Source organism: Gopherus evgoodei, chromosome 1, assembly GCF_007399415.2.
Source record: "Gopherus evgoodei ecotype Sinaloan lineage chromosome 1, rGopEvg1_v1.p, whole genome shotgun sequence".
Classification (NCBI taxonomy): domain Eukaryota; kingdom Metazoa; phylum Chordata; order Testudines; family Testudinidae; genus Gopherus; species Gopherus evgoodei.
Genome location: NC_044322.1, coordinates 316,069,434 through 316,096,289, shown reverse-complemented (window position 1 = coordinate 316,096,289; position 26,856 = coordinate 316,069,434). Strand labels below are relative to the sequence as shown.

General features: G+C 43.5%; 1 protein-coding gene across 1 annotated transcript in view; it reads right to left on the bottom strand.

Moving 5' to 3' along the window:
* ZNF277 (zinc finger protein 277) overlaps nt 1-26,856 on the bottom strand; it is an 87,239-nt gene that overhangs the window by 11,855 nt on the left and 48,528 nt on the right. The window contains exons 5-7 of the mRNA XM_030549019.1: nt 12,837-12,928; nt 11,665-11,775; nt 6,244-6,376 (exon numbers count right to left, since the gene is read on the bottom strand). Coding sequence (XP_030404879.1) covers nt 6,244-6,376; nt 11,665-11,775; nt 12,837-12,928 — 336 coding nt within the window. The remainder of the gene's footprint in view (nt 1-6,243; nt 6,377-11,664; nt 11,776-12,836; nt 12,929-26,856) is intronic.

Below are 26,856 nucleotides of genomic sequence, written 5' to 3'. Positions count from 1 at the left end.
AACAGCTTCATCACATTAACATTATCATCATGGTCCAAATGTGCGCAGTAGGAACTAACATTATGTCTTCATGAGTACAGGGTAATCCATTGAAAGCCCATTGAATGTGTTACAGTCTGCATTCTCTTTAATCTCATTGCCTCCTCTGTGTAAAAATAACTAAAAAGGCACCAGAGGATATTAAGAGTGCAAGTACCTTTCCCAGCGTAGGAGACGTTCTAACACTTCAGACTGATGCTAAAGGAAACCTTTATACCATCCTACACTAGTATGTCATTTGTTACATATTTTACAGTAAACTGATTTACACACGTTTCAGAGGTTTGTTTTTTTTTTAAATATCTGTACTTTTTTGTATCCTTTCACCTAGAAAGCCAGGTGACATGGGGTGTGTCTACACAATCCATAGCAGCGAGATTCCCAGCCTGAGCTACACACTTATGCTACTAGGGCTTGCATTAGCACTCTAAAAATAGCTGCATAGATAGCACTTTGAAGTTACAGCTCAGGCTGGCACTCAGGCTCTGAAGCCAAGAGAAGGGGGTGGGTTCCGAAGTCCAAGGTCTAGCCTGAGCCGCAACTTCAAAGCACTGTCTACACAGCTATTTTTAGAGTGCTAGGCTTCCCCTAGGCTCTGGTGTGGGGCCAGAAATGAGGAGTTCGGGATCTGGAAGGGGGCGTCAGGCTGGGGCAGGGGGTTGGGGTGCAGGAGGGGGTGAGGGCTTTGGCTGGGGTGCGGGGTCTGGGGTGGAGCTGGGGATGAGGGGCTTGGGGTGCAGGAAGAGGTTCTGGGCTGGGGCCCAGGGGTTTGGAGTGCAGGAGCAGGCTCAGGGCTGGGGCAGGGGTTTGGGGTGCGGGAGGGAGTGAGGGCTTTGGCTGGTGGTGCGGGGTCTGGGGTGGGGCTGGGGATGAGGGGCTTGGGATGCAGGGGGAGGCTCTGGGCTGGGGCCAAGGGGTATGGAGTGCGGGAGTGGGCTCAGGGCTGGGGCAGTCTGAGATAGAGAATCTCCAGGTTATAGTCAGGAACAAAGGACAAAAGAGGATAATGTAAGGGCCGGATCAGATGATAAACAGTCACATAAAAAAGAATCTGGCACATCAGAAAAGGGCAGACAAATAAACAAGGACAAGTTTTTAAAGTGCTTGTACACAAATGATAGAAGTCTAAATAATAAGATGGGTGAACTAGAGTGCCTTGTGATAAAGGAGGATATTGATATAATAGGCATCATAGAAACCTGGTGGACTGAGAGCAATCAATGGGACACAATCATTCTGGGGTACAAAATATATCGGAAGGACAGAACAGGTCGTGCAGGGGGAGGAGTGGCACTATATGTGAAAGAAAATGTAAATTCAAATTAAATAAAAATCTTAAGCGAATCCACATGTTCCATAGAATCGCTATGGATAGAAATTTCATGCTCTAATAAAAATATAACATTAGGGATCTATTATCGACCACCTGACCAGGACAGTAATAGTGATGATGAAATGCTAAGGGAAATTAGAGAGGATATCAAAATTAAGAACCCAATAATAGTGGGGGATTTCAATTATCCCCATATTGACTGGGAACATTTCACTTCAGGATGAAATGCAGAGATGAAATTTCTCGATACTTTAAATGACTGCTTTATGGAGCAGCTGGTACGGGAACCCACAAGGGGAGAGGCAACTCTAGATTTAATTCTTTGTGGAGCGCAGGAGCTGGTCCAAGAGGTAACTATAGCAGGACCGCTTGGAAATAGTGACCATAATACAATAGCATTCAACATCCCTGTGGTGGGAAGAACACCTCAACAGCCCAACACTGTGGCATTTAATTTCAAAAGGGGGAACTACACAAAAATGAGGAGGTTAGTTAAACAAAAGTTAAAAGGTACAGTGACTAAAGTGAAATCCCTGCAAGTTGCATGGGCCCTTTTTTAAAGACACCATAATAGAGGCCCAACTTCAATGTATACCCCAAATTAAGAAACACAGTAAAAGAACTAAAAAAGAGCCACCATGGCTTAACAACCATGTAAAAGAAGCAGTAAGAGAGAAAAAGACTTCCTTTAAAAAGTGGAAGTCAAATCGTAGTGAGGTAAATAGAAAGGAGCACAAACACTGCCAGCTTAAATGCAAGAGTGTAATAAGAAAAGCCAAAGAGGAGTTTGAAGAACAGCTAGCCAAAAACTCCAAAGGTAATAACAAAATGTTTTTTTAAGTACATCAGAAGCAGGAAGCCTGCTAAACAACCAGTGGGGCCCCTTGACAATCAACATACAAAAGGTGCGCTTAAAGACGATAAAAAGTTATTGCGGAGAAACTAAATGGATTCTTTGCTTCATTCTTCACGGCTGAGGATGTTAGGGAGATTCCCAAACCTGAACTGGCTTTTGTAGGTGACAAATATGAGGAACTGTCACAGATTGAAGTGTCACTAGACGAGGTTTTGGAATTAATTGATAAACTCAACATTAACAAGTCACCGGGACCAGAAGGCATTCACCCAAGAGTTCTGAAAGAACTCAAATGTGAAGTTGCGGAACTATTAACTAAGGTTTGTAACCTGTCCTTTAAATCGGCTTCGGCACCCAATGACTGGAAGTTAGCTAATATAACACCAATATTTGAAAAGGGTTTTAAAGGTGATCCTGGCAATTACAGACCGGTAAGTCTGACATCGGTACCGGGCAAATTAGTCGAAACAATAGTTAAGAATAAAATTGTCAGACACATAGAAAAACAAACTGTTGAGCAATAGTCAACATGGTTTCTGTAAAGGGAAATCATGTCTTACTAATCTATTAGAGTTCTTTGAAGGGGTCATTTTCCATAGCCATTTATGGACTTAGCCACCATGAATTTATCCAGTTCCCTTTTAAGCATTGTTATAGTCGCAGCCTTCACAACCTCCTCAGGTAAGGAGTTCCACAAGTTGACTGTGCGCTGTGTGAAGAACATCCTTTTATTTGTTTTAAACCTGCTACCTATTGGAAAAGAGAAGACTGAGAGGGGACATGATAGCAGTTTTCAGGTATCTAAAAGGGTATCATCAGGAGGAGGGAGAAAACTTGTTCACCTTAGCCTCCAATGATAGAACAAGAAGCAATGGGCTTAAACTGCAGCAAGGGAGATTTAGGTTGGACATTAGGAAAAAGTTCCTAACTGTCAGGGTAGTTAAACACTGGAATAGATTGCCTAGGGAAGTTGTGGAATCTCCATCTCTGGAGATATTTAAGAGTAGGTTAGATAAATGTCTATTAGGGATGGTCTAGACTGTATTTGGTCCTGCCATGAGGGCAGGGGACTGGACTCGATGACCTCTCGAGGTCCCTTCCAGTCCTACAGTCTATGAATCTATGAGTCAACAAACATGTGGACAAGGGGGATCCAGTGGACATAAAGGCTTTCTGGAAATCTAAGTACACTGACAAGGTCCCTCACCAAAGGCTCTTACGTAAATTAAGCTGTCATGGGATAAAACGGAAGGTCCTTTTACGGACTGAGAACTGGCAAAAAGACAGGGAACAAAGAGTAAGAATTAATGGTAAATTCGCAGAATGGAGAGGGGTAACTACTGGTGTTCCCCAAGGGTCAGTCCTAGGACCAATCCTATTCAATTTATTCACAAATGATCTGGAGAAAGGGGTAAACAGTGAGGTGGCAAAGTTTGCAGACGATACTAAACTACTCAAGATAGTTAAGATCAAAGCAGATTGTGAAGAACTGCAAAAAGATCTCACAAAACTAAGTGATTGGGCAACAAAATGGCAAATGAAATTTAATGTGGATAAATGTAAAGTGATGCACACTGGAAAAAATAACCCCAACTATACATACAATATGATGGGGGCTAATTTAGCTACAACAAGTCAGAAAAAGATCTTGGCGTCATCGTGGATAGTTCTCTGAAGATGTCCACGCAGTGTGCAGAGGCGGTCAAAAAAGCAAATAAGATGTTAGGGGATAGAGAAAAAGACTGAGAATATATTATTGCCCTTATATAAATCCATGATACGCCCACATCTCGAATACTGTGTACAGATGTGGTCTCCTCACCTCAAAAAAGATATTCTAGCACCAGAAAAGGTTCAGAAAAAGGCAGCTAAAATGATTAGGGGTTTGGAGAGGGTACCATATGAGGAAAGATTAAAGAGGCCAGGCCTCTTCAGCTTGGAAAAGAGGAGACTAAGGGGGGATATGATAGAGGTATATAAAATCATGAGTGATGTTGAGAAAGTGGATAAGAAAAAGTTATTTACTTATTCCCATAATGCAAGGACTAGGGGTCACCAAATGAAATTAATAGGTAGCAGGTTTAAAACAAATAAAAGGAAGTTCTTCTTCACACAGCGCACAGTCAACTTGTGGAACTCCTTACCTGAGGAGGTTGTGAAGGCTGGGACTATAACAATGTTTAAAAGGCAACTGGATAAATTCATGGTGGCTAAGTCCATAAATGGCTATTAGCCAGGAAGGGTAAAGAAAGGTGTCCCTAGCCTCTGTTCATCAGAGGATGGAGATGGATGGCAGGAGAGAGATCACTTGATCATTGCTTGCTAGCTTCACTCCCTCTGGGGCACCTGGCATTGGCCACTGTCAGTAGACAGATACTGGGCTAGATAGACCTTTGGTCTGACCCGGTACAGCCGTTCTTATGTTCTTATGTTCGGGGTGCGGGAGGACATGGGCTCCTGGAGGGAGGTGTGGGCTCCTGGAGGGAGTTTGGATGTGGAAGGGGGCTCAGGGCTGGGGCAGGGGGGTTAGGCTGTGTGTGTGGAATTCCGACATGGGGTAGCGGGTTCAGGGTGCGGGCTCCAGCCAGACAGTGCTTATCTCAGGTGGCTTCTGATCGGAGGCCCAACAAGACTAAGGCAGGCTCCCTGCCTGCCCTGGCTCTGTGCTGCTCCCAGAAACGTAGCTATGTCCGGCCTCTAGGCGGAGGGGCTGGGGACTCTGCGCAGCATGCACTGCCCACACCTGCAGCTCACATAACCAGCGGTTCCTGGCTAATGGGAGCTGCAGAGCGAGCGCTGGAGGGTGGGGGCAACGCACAGAGCTTCCCTGATCGCCCCTGCTCCTAGGGGCTGCAGGGCCATGCGTGTCGCTTCTGGGACTGACAGCCCCAGCTTTGCCCCACAGTGGGGCAAGCTGGCACTCACAGCTCCAGCCCCAGCGGGCAGGGGGAGACTCAGGGCTTCCAGTTTGCAGCGCAGTGAGTTGCTGCGGGCTGGATTAAATGAAGCAGCGGGCCGAATCCGGCCTGCAGGTTGTAAGTTCCCCACCCCTGCTTTACAGCAGTGCCATTTTTGCATCTAGAAAAGGCATCGCTGCTCCTAGACTGAATCTTTCTTGTCCTAGTCCTCAGGCCTCTGTGGTCTTTAGCAGTGGAAGGGGACAAGGGAATGAATTTCACACTGGGGAGGAGAAGGAAATAAACTTTCCAGAGAATTAGAAACAATGACAGCTATCCGATTACTAGCATAAAGTCTGGGGAGAGAGGGGGAAAGGAGGAGGATTAAGGAGCAGAGAGTGGGTGGGGTGGTCTAAAAGTTACATGAAAAAAATAGTTTATCACATGGATATCAACACAAATGTAATATAGATATAAAACACTTTACCCACAACTGAAATGCAGCAACTTATGGGACAGAACGTGGCAGATTTTGGAACAGCTACTTCACACCAAAATTAAGGATGGAGTGAAAAACTGCTGTATATACACAGAAGGAGATTTAGACCAAATGTAAGTACCTAGGTGGAATTTGTTAATACCTATCACAGACTGCACATCATGTTGCGAAAAAAATTCAACCTTATTTTCTATTCCACTTGAAAGCCACTGATTAGCTACCTTGCATATACTGTGTAGTCTAAAGAATATTTTCAGCTTAAATTTACTAGAAAACAAACTCCAATGCCACAACACTCAAATTAGCTCTCCCTTATTCCCTTTATAGCTCTCCCTTTAATTTTCCCTCCTGCTTATTAAAGCTGAGATTGAATGCTAATTACTTCAATCATAGAGTGCCTTCAAATGGAGTATTCCTGAGTGTCTCAGAATTCTTAAACATTTATTATTCTGTAGTTCAATAATTATCCAAAATATCATCTGATAATTAAGCATACTTCTTAAGTGTCCTTCACTTGAATTTTGACCTTTATGCTAATGGCTTGTTCAGAATTATTCAGTCTTAACAAGATATTTTATGCAGCTCCAGTCAATTTACTAATTATATATAAACCTCTTACCAAGTAATTAATGATATAAAATCTGTCATATTCTGTATTTTTGGCATTGATTCTGCGATGCTGCTTTTTTCTCATGTGATCTTTAAGTGTGTTTTTGTCTCTGAAGGTTCTCTCACAGTATAAACACTGCAAACTAAGATAAAAAAGGAAAACAGATTAAAAGACAATTTAACATAGATATGGGATTCTCAAACTTCATTGCACTGCAACCCCCTTCTGACAACAAAAATTACTACACGACCCCAGGAGGGGGGACCAAAGTCTGAGACTGCCCGAGCCCCACTGCCCCAGGTTGGGGGTAGAGGAAGCCAAAGCCCAAGGGCTTCAGCCCCAGATTGGGCGCCTATAACCTGAGCCCTGCCACCCAAGGCTGCAGCATTCGGCCTTTGGTCCTGGGTGGTGGGGCTGAGGTTCAGGCTTCAGCCCTGGGTGGTGGGGCTCGGGCTTCAGCCCCGGGTCCCAGCAAGTCTAACGCCAGCCCTGGTGACCCCATTAAAATGGGGTCACAACCCACTTTGGGGTCACGACCTACAGTTTGAGAACCGCTGACACAGAATATTGCAAAAATATGTAATGAGAGTCGAATGATAACCAGTGGAAAGCTTTTGCGTTAAAACAGTACAATTTAATAATATTTAATTAAACTGAAAAGATATACAGTAAGGCCATGGCTACACTGGCGCTTTACAGCACTGCAAGTTTCGCGCTCAGGGGTGTGAAAAAACACCCCCCTGAGCACTGCAAGATACAGCGCTGCAAAGCCTCAGTGTAAACAGTGCCGCAGCGCTGGGAGCATGGCTCCCAGCACTGCAAGCTACACCGTAGAGGACGTGGAGTAGGTGCAGAGCTGGGAGAGCTCTCTCCCAGCGCTGGCGCTCCGAGAGCAAGCTAAATGAAAGATATTCAAGAATTTTTCTGGAGGCATCTTAAAGTGGTGCAGGACAGAGTCAGACCATGGCACAGTCAACCAAACGCACCCAGATGACAAGCTAAGAAACTATTAAAATACAAACAAAAAAAAAAAAATAAAAGGTTTTATTTATTTATTTATTTTCATTCACCAAAAAATCCGCCTCTGCAAGTTATAGGACTGACAGATTTGTTAACCCTTGGGCTTTCAGCCTGCATGCAGCTACATCGGCAGAACCAGACTGGTCAGTCACTGTTTCTAAGCATTGTTACTGTAAACTATCAATTCCTACCGCAGAGCAGAATTTTATACCCAAGAATTCCAAGATGGCAAAGGAGAGAAGCTGTGGTACCTGCACCACAGCTTGAACTTCCACTAAGTTCTGGAATGGGAAGAATTTGCGGAAGATTTTCTAGATGCCCGCAAAGTGGAGGTTACACCTTCCGAGAATCCTTCCTCTCATGTGATATTATCACTCAAAACCAGGCAGTTTATTTTAGATGCTCTGGCTGACAAATTGGTCCCCGAGAGAAAAGGTCCTGCCCCTTGATGACTTCTCCCAACTCCCCTTTTTGAGGTCTCTTTAGCCCTCTCTAGCCTCAGGTTCCTCTGGGAAGAGGGAAGGGAACAGAGGATGAGCTGCCTGGCCTGTGTGGCAGCTGGACTCATGTACTTCATTGCTGGGTGGGAGGGCAGGACAATGGGGTCGTAGTGAGCCATGTTGAGGAGATAGAGAACTTGGCCCCCTCAGCCAGTACAGAGTCATCCATACTACCCATGCCCTCTCCCTCCTGACCTTCTGAATAGTGCTGGTTAGCAGGGAAAAAGACACCTTCAAGAGACAGCATCTGTGCCTATTGGCCTTGGATCCCTCTCAGGAGAAAAAAGAGGAGACCTTGCAGTTCACCTGTATTGCATGTAGGTCTATTGGATCAGCACAGTAGGTCTATTGGGCCTCCCTTGGAGAAGAACTGCTATGCCAGATTTGAGTTCATGATGGTAAATCCCAGAATTTGACCCTCCTCCCCTGCCTTTAACCAAGGCTAGTAGTGATGGAAAGTGTTCAGGAGGGATCAGGCTCTAGTGACCAGCTGGGCAAACTACGGCCCGTGGAATTCTCCTGCTCAGTCCCTGAACTCCTAGCCTGGGAGGCTCGCCACGGCCCCTCCTCTGCTATTCTCCCTCCCCTGCAGCGTCAGCTCACTGCGCCACTAGCACAATGCTCTGGGCAGCGAGGCTGTGAGCTCCTGGGGCAGCACAGCTGCAGAGCCTGGCCTGACCCGGTGCTCTGTGCTGCGCGCTGCTGTCGCTGGCTCCAGCCAGGTGGCGTGGCTGTAGCACCACCAACCACTGGTGCTCCAGGCAGAGCGGTAAGGGGGCAGGGAGCAGGGGGGGTTGGATACAGGGCAGGGAGTTCAGGATGGTAGCTAGGGGCAGGGATGTGGATAGGGGCTGGAGCAATCAGAGGGTGGGGAACAGGGGTTGAATGGGGGCAGAGGTCCGGGGGGAGGGGCAGTCAGGAAGGAGGGGGGTTGGATGGGGGGCAGTCAGGGGCAGGGGTTCTGGGGGAAGTCAGAGGACAGGGAGAAGGGGTGGTTGGATGCGGCAGGGGTCCCGGGGGGGTGGGCTGTCAGGAATGAGAGGAGGGGTTGGATGGGGAGGTGGGAGGCAGTCAGGAGCAGGGGTTCTGGGGGCTGTCAGAGGACAGGGAGCAGGGGAGTGGATGGGGCTGGGGTCCCGGGGAGGGGGGCTGTCAGGGGGTGAGAAGCATGGGTAGGTCAGATAGGGGGCAGGGTTGGGCCACATCTGGCTGTTTGGGGAGGCACAGTCTCCTCTAAGTGGCCCTCCATACAATTTCCAAAACTCGATGTGGCCCTCAGGCCAAAAAATTTGCCTGCCCCTGCTCTAGTGGGAGGGAATACCCTAGGACTGACAGCTGTAGGAAAACCCTGTGATGGAGCAGCTGGAAACACACTGACTGGGTCACTGCCTCCATGAGCTGATAGCAGGCTGCTAGGGAAACCCATGGGAGGTGGGGGGAAGAAGAGTCTGTGCTGCCTGCCTCTTGATGACTTCTCCCAAGTCCCCCTTTGAAGCCTCTCTAGCTGCCCGGCCTGTGTTGCAGCTGGGCTTGTGTACTCCACTGCCTGAGTTGGGGGCAAGTATATGTCCAAATTTTTTTTAATAATGTTTTTGTTCTGAAGCGGAAGTCTGGTAAAACTTCCCACACCTATGGATGCAGAACAAAAAACTGGTGGCTGGCTACGTAATCACATAAAGCCTGAGAGGTGATTGGTTAATGGATCTCTGGACCTTGTAGACAAAAACTGTCACTGGTTTAGTAGGCAAAGTATGGAAGCTATTGGGACTATTCTATATTTGGTAATGGAGTGATCGTGAATGTTGAAACGTGGCTCATCTCAATGAGTGTTGACAAAAGTTCCTTATTTCAAAGGGATCTGACAGGCTTACGGTGTGGATGAACATTAGACGTATTCTAATATATTAATTTAGCTGCCACTGATGAGGTTCTCCTATGGATCTTATCACTTTGTAAATTTATGCTACATCAAACTTTTCTAGCACTATAATATTTAGACGGATCTATCTATGCTTTCCATTTTGTAGTATATTAACTAATATGGGACACTGAGAAGTGTCTCTCTCACTCTCTCTGCCTTGGTCATATACAAAAGAGTGCTCTGCCTCTGAAATTATGCCAACTCCTACTTACGTGAAGAACAAGCAGCCAAGTGTGGCTTTTGGACTCAGATCTCTCACTTTGCAACACACAGAATTACCACTTAGTTGGCAGCACAAGGTTTTCTGATTCAGAATCTTTTAAAAAGCACAAGATTACATCATTTTCAATCAGTGAATCATCAATTACTTCCTAAAACTGTTCCGGTTTCAAATAAAATTTCTTTAAATAGCCATGGATACAGTAGCTTTTGCCACTGGGCAACTGGCTCAGCTGTCTGATCTCACAACCTTGGGTGCCACAGGAAACCAACAATGTCCATGCGTGTACATGCCTGGTAAGAACAGAGACATGCTGCCTGTAATGACGCTCACCTTCCATGTGTTTACCAACAAATCCCTTACAAGCCATGGTTGTCATCTACTTTCTCAATACTTATTTGAAAGGAGAGCTAGGGTTTACAGACACCACAGTGATCACGTCTACATAGCTTTCTGGTTTGTATCACCACAGATACTGGGAGTATAGGTCTGTTGCATCTTAGGCACATTTAACATGCGCGATTTCAGCTTTACACGATTGGTAGAAACAAGAAAAAAAAAAAAGGAGAAAAACAATTTAAATATTGTTTCTGTAGTGCGGGCGATTCCGCCTGCCATTACACTCAATGTAATTTTGACTATACGCGATTTCCGCTGACTGCGGAACGTAAACCCAGTGTAAGTTGAGACAGACCTGTATTGCAGAGAGACAAGTATCCTAAGGGAGCTAGGAGAAGTATGAAAAATTCATAGGAGCATGCAGGAGGCTGGGGCCTGCACTATTGGTATACAAAGAAAGAGATAACAGGAGGCAGACAGAGGAGTGCGGCTTTGGGCGATGTAGGAGCTGTTTAGCCAAAAGAAGGTTAAAATGAGAAGTATGAAAACCTGCCTAGAAGTATGAAAATCTAGCAGAGAAAGGTATAACATGATCCAATGACTGGAAGCTGAAGGTAGGCAAATTCAGACTAGAAACAAGGCATACATTTTTAACAGTGAAGGTAATTAACCATTGGAACAATTTACCAAGTGTTGTGGTGGATTCTCCATCACTGACAACTTTTAAATAAAGATTGGATATTTTTCTAAAAGCTCTGCTCTTGGAATTATTTTGGGGAAGTTCTATGGCCCATGTTATTCTGGAGGTCAGACTAGATATGGGGTTCTCCAACTTCATTGCACAGTGACCCCCTTCTGACAACAAAGTTACTACATGGGAGTGGGGGCACAGCCTGAGACCTGCTGCCTCAGATGTGGGGAGAAGGGACTGGAGCCTGAGCCCACCACCCTGGGTGGAGGTGGAGCTCGGGCTTCAGCTTCAGCCCCAGGTCTAATGCTGGCCCTGGCGACCCCATTAAAATTGGGTCGTGACTCACTTTGAGGTCCCAACCCACAGTTTGAGAACCACTGGACTAGACGATCACAATGGTCTCCTCTGGCCTTGGGCTCTATGAATGCACATAGGCTCTGATACTGTAGCCCTTACTGCACACAAATCTCACTGAAGTCAATGTGATCTCTGTGTGCATAAGGGTTGAAAGATCACACCTTTAATGCATCACTTAAATCAATGTACATAATACAAGAAATTATGAAGTAGCCAGAATGAAATTTGAAAAGAAAACAGTATATTTTCTAAAATTACACCTGAGAGAGCAACATCCTATTTTTTTAAGTCCCCCTGAATGCACAATTACATTTTAGCCCAAATTGTTTCCAAGACTAACAGCAAAATGACTTAAGGCTATTTTTTCTAAAAGATTACATACTTGTCAAGTTTCTTCTGTAATGCAGCCAAAAATTCATTACAATTTACAATGTTATCGGGCAGCCCAACATTAAAAGCATGATCTCTTGCCATGTGATTGAAAAGAACAGACCTACAAAAGATATTAAAGAACATTGGATATATCTGTGTAAACATGTGAGAATTATTGATTTAGTGCTTTACCATACACTAATTGCATTAAAATGTAGACAAGCCAGCATCAAATAAGCAGCAATAATAATGTTTCTGTTGCTAGTAGGGATGGAATTAGTTTGACTTTCTGAAGTAGAAAATTTTAAATTTCAGCCCTACTGCATGTTTCAGTAACACTTCAATTACTTAGTCCACATGCATGAAATCTGAGCCACTAAATGAAAACTACAACTCAATTTTATTTTTGACCCATATTATTATTATTACAGTTCATCTACTAATGTGTACAGGTGTTTTGAGAAACATGATAAGAGGTCATTTCTCAGCTTGCTCTCTGCTGGTTATCTAACAAAAAATTTAAGGCTGTATTTTCAAAAATACTATATACTTCTCAAGTTTCTTCTATAATGCACCCAAAAAAATCATTGTGATGGAATGAGGCTCTGGTGTAAGTAGGAATCAGGCACTACCTCTTTGGAATGGAAGAAATTAAGCAAGATGCTCCCTATTAGGGAACTTCCTTGAAAGGTCAGCTCTATTTATTTTTTAATCACCATTTTTTAAAAATATTTAGGGAAGATTTCCATTTAATTTTTAAATTTCATGCAGAGGGCTTGTTGAAGTCCTTCCACCTTTCATTAACAGTTCCACTTCTACATACATTTATTCATATGATGATTCATATTTCCTTCTTTTATATATTCCCATGCAGCTAGACAAAATGACTTTCAACTTCCATCTGAGAATTATTAGATGACGATCCCTTCAAACGCTGATATTTAGCTTGTCAGATCTGGTTTAAGACTGTTTCACAGACTCCCAATCCGTGGGCTGAACAACAATTCCAGCTCTTTACAGTATAGGATACAGAAGTCTGGTTCCAAGAATCACATCAGAATCCTTCCCAGGTTCCAGAGCCCTACTGATATGCCACTGAGCTGGCTTGAGGACATTTTGAAACAGCGTCAATGAACAGTTAATTAAGAGGAAAACAATAGCAAATATGCTCAAACTACAAACCTGTTTCCTGTGAATTCTTTATCGCAAAACATACATATGCTATGAAAGCTTGTATCATTTCTTTCACGCTGTTGTTGCTCCAGAATTTCTCTCTGCGTAAATAGAAAAAGTATTTGAATATTCAACCTTAAAAAAATAAAGAAAGAAAGTCTAGCTAAAATCATTCCACCAAGAAATATTATTTTTTGGACTATTGTATCATGTCATATCTTAATCATTAATGCACAATAATGAGAATATGCAGCTGAATCTTGTAAATTAGAAAGATTTCAACAGTATACATAATGGTAGTGTACAATCCAGAGAAGCTCTGAAACTCAAATAATCCGGTACAGATTAGACGGAAAGAAATACCATTGACAATGAGCTATTTTCCTCAACTGTTTAAATGATCTATCAAGGAATATATTAACTGGATTTACCTTAAGGCCCAAATTTAGAGCTGGTGTAAATAGGTGCAATGGAGTTGTACATGTTTACGCTTAATTTAAATTTGATCCTCAATGTCCTGACATAAGCACAGACAAGGTGAGGACATTTTTAATACAAACAGCTATCATAAAAGTAGTCTGAGTTCCTACTAGTAGTTATGGGGTTAAAGCAGCACACTGGAAAAGTGAGGCTTGACTATCCTTGCCATTAGCCTCATTTGATTTAGAGTGACAGGCTGGAAATTTCACAACACTGTGCTCACAGAACTTTGCTAGCAGAAAAACAACAACAACAAAAAAACCCTTATAACAAATCATACTGTGCCTGAAGATAATTGTTATGTTGTTTCAATAGCAATACGGTAGTTATGCTTGAGGAGGCACTTTCATTCTATGCGTTTCAGGACCATAAAGTTTGTCATCTTCTGGAAAACTTAACCCTTGGGCTAAAATTTCTCATCCTTTTTCTCAGCCCAAATGATGTATTGGCAAGGTGCTCACTCTCTGTGCAGAGTGGAGCTGCTGCATTCTTTAGAATGCTTCTTCTGTGGACAGCCAGCTCTGCTCTCTGGAGAGTGCAGGGACTGTGACTTGACAATGCAAAGTAACTCAGTGTATTCAAACCACTTTCTCAGACATAAACTAAGGGAAAATATTAAAGTCTTGCAATATATCCTGGAAGCCAACAAACAAACGTTATTGGATCAACAGGTGAAACACATTCGAAGTGTAGAGCCTCACTGAAAACATCCTGTTTCCATCTCCTCAGGGACTTGTCAGAAGTGTCTTACAGCTAATTTCAACTGTTGGAATGAGGCATGAAGAGAGAGAGAGACTGATTGTCAGGATACAAAACACATATTGAGATCAAACATTTTACTGCCAATAAGAAGAAACCCACTCAAGAATTCCAAAACCTCTTTTTGATTGCTTAGCAACTGGGACAATAGTGTCTTCTTACTTGCAGCCAACCAAGCCTCTCAGAGGTTGCAGATAGTACATATCAGCAACCTTGGCTTAAGATTCTGTCACATCAAAAAGTTGCAAAATGAAAAGCATTCACCACATCACACTGTTGAGTTATAATATCTTTCAAAATCAAAACCATGCTTAATAATGACTACTTCAAACAGGAAGGGGATGGAGAAGGACAGAGATGACCTGGAGGTCTAAGGTGAAATGCCTTCCACCAGACTCCCTAAAACCACCAACTCACATGCCATCAGTGCTGACTCCTGAGGCAAATAAATGGAGTACAGTACAATATAAATGGTGGGGGTCCGTAAGAGGAGACTATACGAAATGAAAAGGCCTGTCTGCTTTCCATGGACACAAAATGTTCCATAGCATTTCATAGGATTCACACTGGTGTCTTTGGTCAACATGGTCCTCCACCCAGTGTTGTGCCCTATGATGTCTGGCTACTAGCATTATAGAACTTTTAAAACATATCGGTTGGGATCTGTTAGAATGAAAGATGCCATGTTCATTTTAAATGTTTTAATTAAATACAAGATTTGAGTTAAAAAAAAACAGAATGAACTTCCTAGATAGGTTCCTAACTGTACTGTACTACCAGGAAGACACTGTTATGCAATATTTGATGGTTAGCCGGATAACTCATGATTCTCACCTCAAATAAAACTCCTTTTTCTATCTCTTTCAAAAGGCAACGTACTTACTATTCTGCAGCACAAATCTCTTGTTTCCCCCTAGATAGGCATGTTTGGCAGCTCAAAGGCATTATTTGAAGATGTGAGATATAGCCATTAATATAGCATCACTGTTCTGATATTTCACTCGGAGTTTTTAAAAATCTCATTCAAATTATCCAAACAAAGTATTCACTTTATCATTTTCTTTTATTATTCATTGTTAGAAAGTTACTTTTAAAGCTGATAAGTGCATTTAGTGCTTACAAAGGTGAGGGATTAATAGCACTGACTTGAGTCATGTATAGTGAGAACAAGGAGTTGTGCAAGATTTCCCTACAACTCTGCCAATGCACCCTGTTTTACAGTCCTGGGATTCTGCTGAATAGAGAATAGTGATTGTACCAAACTCTGTAGCAGTTCTGTGATCTGCATGAAGAACGACTTTTTTGTTTTGTTTTTAAACTTTGTGACCAAAGCCAAGGTTTGAACTCAGGTTATGAGGAAAAGCATTGGCACAGTAATTCATTTCACCAGCTGCATTAAGTTCTGAGACAGTTTTAACTCTTCAAAATATATTTCTGCAATTAAATATGCGTACTGCAAACAGAAGTACACAAAATATTTTAGAAATTTAGAAGACTGTTCCAAGACAATTTCAGCACACTATCATGTCAGAGTGATGAAGAATGTTTGGGCAATGGAAGTTACTGGAGGAAAACAGGAGAGAACAGATTACAAAATAAATGGAAGTTACAAAACTACAAGAAATAAGAATAAATAAAGATTTCAAGCACAGACAGAAATGGGTAGAGTCCAAGATGTCAAAACCAGAATTATTATTTTCAGGTAATTAATTTACAATATAAATGCCAAGCCCACATGACAAATGGCAAACATATGGATTTTAATGGAGTCCCCCCCTTTCCTCTTCATCAGTAGGTTGTATTAAAGGGACAACGTCAATCTGCAATCTAGTCAATTTCAAAATATGAGTTAAAAGTAACATCCGCAAGTCCCCCAGCCATTTTTTATTATTTTTAAACTGCCTCTCTCCTCTGTTGCTGATGGAAAGACCCACACCACAACATGGGGAACAGACTAAATAATTATACAGATTAATATGTACAGATATACATGCAAAGTGCTATCAAATGCAATGTTAAATTAGACAAAGAATTTTTTCTAATCTCTTTGTGACTGCAATCCTACATGTAGCTTGTAAGAAATGTAACAAGTTTCAGACAAAAGTAAACATTTTTAGATAGTAAATTCTTTGAACTGTGTGTTTATACTGAGATTAGCACAATGAGGCGGTGATCCCGAGTGTGGCGTTTGAAAATTAGAGTCACACAAGTAAGACGACAGTGACAGCAGAAATGTGACTTAAGTTGATAGAAACCTTTTATGCCCTGACCTTCGCAGTCTATGCATAGGAAAATTCCTGGATATGTTTCCCTCATCATCTACAAACGAGGCTATAGGTAAAAGAAAGATGCAAGTGATGTAGAACATCTAAAAATCACCTTTGACAAAGAAGCTAATGTATTCAAAAGTTGCCAATAAACATTTTCAGTTCCACTTCCTCTTTTCTTGGTTTTCGTGAAAAACCTTCCTAAATCTCCTACTATATATTGCTCTCTATAATGCTGATCTGCCAATATGGAAAAATTCAACCAGATTATGAGCTAATGTCCACTTTCCATTTAAATGGAAAGGATCAGAATAATAGCATATAACTGCAGAGACCAGGGCAAAAGTCTTCAATTGCACCATTATATTAAACTGGGAATACAAATAAATTTGATCACTGAGAAGAAATGTGAAATTTGGAGGTTAGAAAATGTCACTCTTACATGATGCTCCAGTTGAGGTTGTGAGAAGTTCAGAGTCTCTGGCATAAAAACTGCAGTCTCCCAAGGGAGTCTGAGAAATTGCAAGTGTTTCTCTTCTTGGCAGTATTGTTTTGGTAGGAATTATCAGCTTCTCCCAGAAGCACTTAAAATAGCTTTTGTATGGCTAGCAGATTACAGCAGATCTATGAATCAATGACTTTTCCATGTGGCTCAAATGCAATAGACCTGACCTTAACAAAAGGTCTAGGAATTGTTGAATTAGAAAAGACAGAAAGCTCAGACTAATGAAAAAACATGTGTCTTCTTATACTCTCCTTCTTAGTTCTTGGGGTAGCACTGAATGCCTCAAAATTCTAAAGAAAGAGCTTCAGAAATTTTGAAAAAGAGATCTTGACAAGCATTGGGAATAGGGGACAGAAGGTCTGTCTAAAAATGTAAATTACCTTATTAAAGAGTCTGAGCAAATTGTAATCTTTAATTGATTTTATCTTCAGAAGGATTTTATCCCCATTGTTACAGATGGGGAATTGAGGCACAGGGTACACTTAGTAGGACTAGGTCACACAGGGAGTTTGTGAATAGAGTAAGAATTCAGCTGTTTTCTGAGTCTCAGTTCAGCATCCTATCCCGTAGACTACCCAATTTCTAAAGTTGTGGTTAAAGCAAAGAAATGGAGGCTGTTCCTGGTTCTTCCCCATTAAGACCACTCTGTTCTTCTGTTTCCCAGTTAATAAAATAACAATACTTATCCTCCTTTGTAAAGCCCGTAGGAGAGTAGAGGTGTTATTACTGTTATAGGACTTGATCCTGCAAGGAGCACTCTGGTCCTGATCCAGCAAAACACTTAGGCACGAACTGTTCTATTGTTAAGCATATGCATAAAAATTTTCTTGGAGTGGGGCCAGATTGCTCTGAATCTTGCAGGTTCTAGCCCGTCACATGTAATTAGATACGGCCCCTCAATTAGTTTCTCTCTAGACTGAGGCCATGTCCACTTTGAAAGTTTGGTTGATGTAAGCTGTCAGCGAAAGCTGCCAACTTCTGTATATTGCTTGGGTATATGCACTCTTGGCTGGCGCCGTGAGTGTTCACCATGAGTCGGTGTTGAGGGAAAATGCAGTGCACCATGGGTAGATATGCCTGAGAGTCCCATGCCACCATCCAGCACAATGCCTTGTGGGACATTTTTGCAGTGCTTTGTGGGTTACCAGCAATTCACCCAGTGATTTCGGAAAAATAGGAGTCAAGTTCCCAGAATACCACATTCTCTATCCCATAGTGTTTGTTCCATTCTGTAATTTTCGTGCCATTTTTAAAATTCTCATAGTTCCAGGAGCCACTTTTCAGTCTCCACTATGTCTCTGACAGCAGCATGGACCCTTCAGAGCTCAGCATTATATTATTCATTGCTAATACAGGATGCCCAATTCTTCTGTATTTGTGAAACTTCAACTATAATCGGGTGTGTGAGGAGGATATGTTTGACGACAATGACTGGATGCTAATGGACAGTGAATAAAAATGCCAGGTTGTTCCTGGCATCAAGGAGCAGCTCCACATAGTGGACCGCAGCTTCTGGGCCTCAGAATGGAGTGCTGATGAGTGGGATCACACTGTAATGCAGATCTGGGATGACAAGCACTGGCTGCAGAACTTTTGGATGCGAAAGGCCATATTCCTGGATCTGTGTGCCGAGCCTGCCCCAGCACCTGTGTGCAAGTGCATTCACACTGGACAAGCGAGTGGCAGCTGAACTCTGGAAGCTTGCAACACCAGACAGCTATTGGTCAATGTACAGTATATAGTTAGTTGTCATGGAACAAGTTCTTATTGTAAAAAGTGCCACCCCTACTGGGAAATTGTTTTGAAGTCCATTTGTTTAAATATACCGTGTTTCTCACAGAGAAGAAAGCTATTATGTGGTTGTTATAGATAGCTTGATAGCACTTAAACACTCAAGTCAGCATCAGAGCCCCATTATGCTAGGCACAATACAAATGCATAAAAGTGATTGCTCTGAAGAGCTTATATTCTGTCACCCTTACTTACAATGGGAAGTAATTTACTCCTTGAATTGACTATTGATATCCATGTGTCTGCCTGAAGAAAAAGGTACTGCTCAAGATTAGCAAGGGTGGCAGAATCTGGCCCTAAAGATTAGCGATTAAAATCTTCACAGGAAGAACACATATTTTAAATCAAGATCCCCCAGCAGATCTCTCTCAAACTCACCAAGTACCTCTATGTCTAGTGGCTTTCTGTTTAAATAAAAGTTACATTTCACTGCAGACTACTCAGAGAAACTAGCTGTCCATTGCTACAGGCAAACGAACTACGTAAAACAGCTTCTAATTAAAAAAAATGCAGAGATGGCAACAGGAAGTTATTGGCACGTTTTACTCTTAATGAATAAGAGTGCACTGCTCTAGTACTTTAAGGCACAGACTAGAGTTGGTGAGATGAGATGCAATAATAGTCAGCCATTCTCTACCAGTCTGGCAGAGAAAATTAATTGGCAGGTATTCGTAACACCAGGCTAAATTGTATTCCCTGTTGCATTGGTGTAAATACTGAGTAACAGAACAGAATTCAGCCCTCCGTCTACAGTTTCAGCAAAATGTGCTTTGAATCGTATATTGTGTTTATGACTGGTGGAGAGAGAAGAGAGGGCTACAAAGGTGGAAATATAAAATGCTCAAAATTATAAATATAAAAAGCATCACAACACTATGCAAACTTGCAGTTGCTGGCCTACATCTCAGCTTTCATTAACATAGTTGTATGAGAATCTCTGTATCCAGCCCAAGCCCCTCCTCCTTACTAGTCACTATGTCTCTTTTCCCCTACATCACTCCATGCTGTCCCATGAGCTTGAAACAACCTGCTAATAATTGTACACAAAACATCTCCCCTCATCTTCAAATCATCAGTTAAGACCATCTGTATCAATGTTACAGGCAAACAAAATCAGATCAACTTCAGATTTTTAGAGTCCCTGTCATGGAAAGCGAGAAAACCTCGGCCTGAGCATTTTTGGGGAGTGTGAGAAAAGCAGCTCCACTCTCGGATTTGGGACCCTCTACTAATAGTTTAAAAATAGCCATACAGAGAAGTTGCCAACTGCGAGTTTTCAAACATACGTCACAAAGTGATCCAGAACAGGAGTTGCTTAACTAATGATAGCAGACATGAAAAAAACCTGCTCGAGAATGCTAAGCAAACAGCAAAGGAATTTGATTAGCTGAGAGAAATTGTTGCTGAGCTCATAAACATAGCTAAGGACAGTCAAGAGAGGCAACAGAGAAGATTTGGCTATCTGCCAGCATATTAGAGGTCAGCCTCATAGCTTGTTTGATGTCCAGAGTAGCCAAACTCTATAAGAAGGGAGACAGTATTTGGGAGACTACTGGGAGAAGTGCAGAGGGACTTCTGAACACTCAAGCATACCAGTTTTTCACGATTCCCAACTTGCCACCAATTTAAAAGGAAACTGCAATTATGCATTTCAAGTATAAGAGCCACAAGCGATCAAGACAAGGACAGAGTAGGCCTGTTATTCAATGAGGAGGGGGAAGACAACAACAGAAAATGTGGAAATGGCAGAGGTGCTTAATGACTTCTTTGTTTCAGTTTTCACCAAGAAGGTTGGTGGCGATCTAACATAATGAATGCCAGTGAAAATGAGGTAGGATCAGAGTCTAAAATAGGGAAAGAACAAGTCAAAAATTACTTAGACAAGTAAGATGTCTTCAAATCACCAGAGTCTGATGAAATGCATCCTAGACTGAGTCTAGTCAAGGAGCTGACTGAGGAGATCTGAGCCATTAGCAATTATCTCTGAAAAGTCATGGAAGATGGAAGACACTCCAGAAGACTGGAACAGGGCAACTATAGTGCTTATCTATAAAAAGGGAAATAAGGACAACCCAGGATATTACAGACCAGTCAGCTTAACTTCTGTTCCTGGAAAGATAATGGAACAAATAATAAGAAATCAATTTCCAAACATCTAGAAGATAATGAGGTGATAAGTAACAGCATGGATTTGTCAAGAACAAAACGTGTCAAACCAACTGGATAGCTTTCTTTAACTGGGTAACAAGCCTTGTGGATAGGGTGTAAGTGGTAGATGTGGTATATCTTGACTTTAGTAAGGCATTTGATACTGTCTCGCATGACCTTCTCGTAAACAAACTAGGGAAATACAACCTAGATGGAGCTACTATAAGGTGGGTGCATAACTGGTTGGAAAATCATTCCGACACTGTCGTTATCAGTGTTTCACAGTCATGCTGGAAGGGCATAATGACAAGGGTCCTGCAGGGTCGGTTTTGGGTCCGGTTCTGTTCAATATCTTCATCAACGATTTAGATAATGGCATACAGAGTACACAAAGTTTGCGGACAATACCAAACTGGGTTGGGTTGCAAGTGCTTTGGAGGATAGGATTGAAATTAAAAATGATCTGGACAACCTGGAGAAATGGTCTGAAGAAAATAGGATGAAATTCAATAAGGACAAATGCAAAGTACTTCACTTAGGCCTGGTCTACCCTAGCCTGTTATCTCGGAATTAGCCGAGTTATTTCGAAAAAAAATGATTCCATTCACATGACCAAATGGGTTTTTTTGATTTAAAGGGCTCTTTAATTCGATTTCTATACTCCACCTCGGCAAGTGGAGTAGTGTTTAAATAGAGGTTGCAATCCTGGGTTAAAGGTATTGTGGACACAAATTGACATTATTGGCCTCCGGGAGTTATCCCAGGATGCGCCCTTGTGATTGCTCCGGTCAACACTCTCAACTTCAATGCACTAGCCAAGTGGGCAGGAAAAGCCCCAGGAACTTTTGAATTTCATTTCCTGTTTGGTCACCATCAGCACAGTACACCATCACAGGCGACTACGCAGAGTCCACCATCACAGGCGACTACGCAGAGTCCACCATCACAGGAGATCATGCAGTCCCAGATTCGCAGACAAGCCCCAGCATGGTCTGAATGGGAGGTACAGGATCTCGTTGCATGCTGGGGAGATGAGTCTGTTATGGCAGAACTACGTTCCAAAAAAAGAAATGCCATTGCCTACACTAAAGTCTCCAGGGCCATGACGGAAAGAGGCTACTCCAGGGACACAGAGCAGTGTCGTACAAAAAATCAAGCTCAGGCAAGCATACCAAAAAGCCTGGGAGGCAAACGGGTGCTCTGGGTCACAGCCCCATACATTCCGCTTTTACTGTGAGCTCCATGCAATTATGGGGAGTGATACTACCAGTACCCCACCACTGTCCGTGGACACCGGCAAGGGGGGAGTTGCACGGAGTGAGGAGGAAGAGACATTGGAGGACGAAGAGGAGGAGGACGACGACGACAGTGCACAGGCAGCAAGTGGGGAATCCATTTCCCCCCTAGCCAGGAACTAATCTTAATGTTGGATCCAATGGCCTCCCCTCACTCCCAAGGCAGGCTCCTGTTCCATGACCCTGGAGAAGGTACTTCTGGTGAGTGAGAGTCTGATCGGAACCATGCAGTGGGGGGCTGGAGGGGGGAACCCAGCCACACGCGTTTACAGTAAATGGCTCATCCCTGCTCTGAGCCTGACCGGAGCTACGCGGCGGAGGGTGGGGGTGGGGTGTTGTTGTGTGCAGTGATCATCCCAGAGAGCCCACAGGCCCTACTTTTATATGGTAAACCCACCAGGCACTGCTTGCTGTGGGAAAGGGGGCCCAGCAGTTTGAAAGCATTGAAATAAATATAGACGAAGCAGACCCTGCGTGCCCCTAGGGCTGCCTGCAAGATTAATTCTGCTGCCCAGCTGTGTCTGATAGCTTACTCATACCAAAATGCCCCCTTTGTTCTCTGCAATGTATTTTTTAAAATACTGCCCTCCCCTTTTCTCCTCCCACTGGTGCAGATGTTTCAACGTGGCCCCTATCTGCTCCGTCCCAGAGGCTAGTCCAGATTAGAAGGCGGAAAAAACGAACTTGGGATGACATTTTTGCCGAGCTCATGCAGTCCTCCCGCACTGATAGGGTCCAGCTGAATGCATGGACGCAAATAATTGCGGAGTCCAGTAAAGCATTACAGGAACACGAAAACAGGAGGGAGACCCGTGATGAGAGCAGGCAGGATGCTATGGTCAAGCTCAAGGGGGAGCAAACTGACATTCTCCACTGTATGGTGGATCTAATGTGGGAAAAGCAGCAAGACCACAGATTTCCACTGCAGCCCTTGTATAATCAAAATCCCTCCTCCCCAAGTTCCATAGCCTCCTCACCCAGACGCCCAAGAACATGAGCAGGGAGGCTACGGGGATCCACATACTCAACCCTAGATGATCGGCCAAGCACCAGAAAGCTGGCATATGCGAACCTTTGATTTAGTTTCTGGACTTGTCCTTCCCTCCTCCTCCATCCCCCTACCCCCCCACCCTCAAGTCTACCTTATAATTGCTCTCAGTGTGTTGTGCATCAAATAATAAAGAACAGTTTTTAAACAATTTTGACTTTATTTCCTTTCACATATATAGGGTCCAGGTAACTTCAAGAGAACCAAACACGACTGTCACACCGTACCCTGGCCAGTCATGAAACTGGCTTTCAAAGCTTCTCTGATGTACACCGCGCCCTGTGGCACTCTTCTAATTGCCCTGTTTGGCTGTGCGAAATTGGCAGCCAGGCGAGTTGCCTCAATCTCCCACCCTGCCATAAAAGTCTCCCTCTTACTCTCACAGATATTGTGGAGCACACAACAAGCAGCAATTACAATTGGAATATTGGTTGTGCTGAAATCTAACCAAGTCAGTAAACTGTGCCAGCGCCCTTTCAAACATCGAAAAGCACACTCCACCACCATTCTGCACTTGCTCAGCCTATAGTTGAACTGCTCTTACTACTGTCCAGGGTGCCTGTGTATGGCTTCATGAGCCATGGCATTAATGGGTAGGCTGGGTCCCCGAGGATAACTATAGGCATTTCAACATCCCCAACAGTAATTTTCTGGTCTGGGAAGTAAGTCCCTTCCTGCAGCTGTTCAAACAGACCAGAGTTCCTGAAGATGCGAGTGTCGTGCACCTTTCCTGGCCATCCCACGTTGATGTCAGTGAAACGTCCCTTGTGATTCACCAGTGCTTGCAGCATGGAAAAAGTACCTCTTGTGGTTTATGTACTGGCCGCCACGATATGCCGGGACCAAGATGGGGATATGCATTCCGTCTGTCACCTCACTGCAGTTAGGGAATCCCAGCGCCTTAAAGCCATGCACAGTGGTCTGCACATTTCCCAAAGTCACTACCGTTGATAGCAGCTGCTCAATGATTGCGTTGGCTACTTGCAGCACAGCAGCCCCTACAGTAGATTTGCCCACTCCAAACTGATTCCCAACTGACCGAGCTGTTGAGCGTTGCAAGCTTCCACAGTGCTATGGCCACTCGCTTCTCAATGGTCAGGGCTGCTCTCATTATGGTGTCTTTGCGCTTTAGGGCAGGGGCCAGCAAGTCACAAAGTTCCATGAAAGAGGCCCTATGCATATGAAAGTTTTGCAGCCACTGGGAATCATCCCAGACCTGCAGCACTATGCGATCTCACCACTCTGTGCTTGTTTCCCGGGCCCAGAATTGGCGTTCCAAGGCATGAACCTGGCCCAATGCCACCATGATCTCCCAATCGCCAAATGCCGTGCATCTAAGAACGTCTGTGTCCATCTCCTCATCAGTATAGCAATCACACTGTCGTCACTTCCTTGCCCGGTTTTGCAGGTACTGAACACACTGCTGGATAACGCAGGAGGTATTTACAATGGTCAAAACTGCAGCAGAGATCTGAGCGGGCTCCATGTTTGCCATGCAATGGCACCTGCATGGGTAATCCTTGAAAAAGGGTGCAAAATTAGTTGTTTGGTTCAAGATGGCCGATAAAAGGTGGTAAATGGTTGTCTTCTGTAGCTTCCACGGGAGCCCAGGACAGCTTCCGCCGCTTTCTCCAGATTGTCTGTGTGGCTCTGTTCACGATGGCCGAGAAATAGCAGGGAATTGTTGCCTTCTGTAGCTTTCATGAGAGCCCAGGACCAACAACATGGAAAAAGCGGTGACAGCAGAGTTTGCAGTGGAAACGTGAGCAGAGTTTGCGGCGGAAACTCTGCGGTTCTGTTCATGATGGCCGAGAAATGGTTAGATGAAAGAGTAGATAGAAAGAGGAGAGGACGTTCAAAGTGGATTCAACATACCAGGAGACAGGCGGTGCACCATGCTGCACCGTCTGCTGGCAGTATGGCGTCTGCCGTAGCTTTCACGGAGGGAGGAGTGAGTGACACCCCCCGCCCCCCGGGAAAACTCGCAAGAATATTTTTGGCCCGTCATGCACTGGGAGCTTAACCCACAATTCCAATGGGCAGCAGAGACTGCGGGAACTGTGGGATAGCTGCCACAATGCAACGCTCTGCCATTCGATGCTAGCCTCGGTACTGTGGCACTCTGCCGAATTCACGCACTTTAGTGGGGACACAACATCGAATGTATGATCTCGATTCAGGAAATTCGAATAAAATAACTTGGAATTATTTTCATACTGTGACGTACCCTTAGGAAGGAACAATCAGTTGCACACATACAAAATGGGAAATGATTGCCTACGAAGGAATACTGTGGAAAGGGATCTGGGGGTCATAGTGGATCACAAGCTAAATGAGAGAGTCAACAGTGCAATGCTGTTGCAAAAAAAGCAAACATCATTCTGGAATGTATTAGCAGGAGTATTGTAAGCAAGACACGAGAAGTAATAGTTCTGCTCTACTCCACGGTGATTAGGCCCCAGCTGGAGTATTGTGTCCAGCTCTGGGCACCACATTTCAGGAAAGATGTGGACAAATTGGAAAAAGTGCAGAAGAGACCAGCAAAAATGATTAAAGGTCTAGAAAAGATGACCTACGAGGGAAGATTGAAAAAATCAGGTTTGTTTAGTCTGGAGAAGAGAAAACTGAGAGGGGACATGATAACAGTTTTCAAGTACATAAAAGGTTGTTAGAAGGAGGACAGAGAAAAATTGTTTTTCTTAACCTCTGAGAATAGGACAAGCAGCAGTAGGGTTAAATTGCAGCAAGGAAGGCTTAGGTTGAACATTAGGAAAAACTCCCTGTCAGAGTGGTTAAGCACTGGAATAAATTGCTTAGAGAGGTTGTGGAATCTCCATCATTGGGGATTTTTAAGAGCAAGTTGGACAAAAACCTGTCAGGAATGGTCTAGAAAATACTTAGTTCTGCCTTGAGTGCAGGGGACTGGACTAGATGACCTCTCAAGGTCCCTTCCAGTTCTATGATTCTAAGACGCTAGCTGCTCGCAGAGGTATCAGGGTGGCAGGAGGCATTTGAGGGTGCCATGTGAGGAACGAGCATGGGCAAGGCTGGAGTGTAGGATTTGGTGTGACCATCAAAGATGTGGCATAGCTATAAAATGGAAGTGGAGTCTTCGAAGACATGACAGTATTTTCAGCGACCCAGTGATTGCAAAGATCAAGAAAGATCAGGCTAAAGCAAGGAAATGCTGGAGGCAATCCTTGAGATACTGAATGAAGAACAGTAAGTATTGCTAGCAGCAACCACCTGGTGTTTTTTGATCACACTAGAATAAAAGTGATATTTAACCCCCCATAGGATTCAATGCCCAACTTATGTGTCACAGTACAACTTGCCCTATCTACATTAGAGTTTTAAAATATGCTAAATAAAATTTATTAGCTAATATATCTTAAAAACAACTTTTATCCTACTGTGGACAAACCCTTGGAGACAGAAGGTTTGAATTCAGAAGCAAGGGAAATCATTGGAAGCCATATTAGTATCTTTTCTTTTGTACAACTCCACACAAACCTATTTGCCAGCTGACCCTTAATTGTTGGATTTGTTCAGAGGCAGAGGGCTTCGCAAAGCAAAATAACTGTTTAACTTGCAAATCAACACTCAGATTGCAGCAAAGGGAAGTGAAAAACTGGAAGCCTCTATTGCTGAAACCTGAACTGTGACTTTCTTAGCCTCAACTGTGGCTGCAGCTCTGGTTTCAGTCTCATTTTTCCAATAAAAAGAGGAAAGTCAG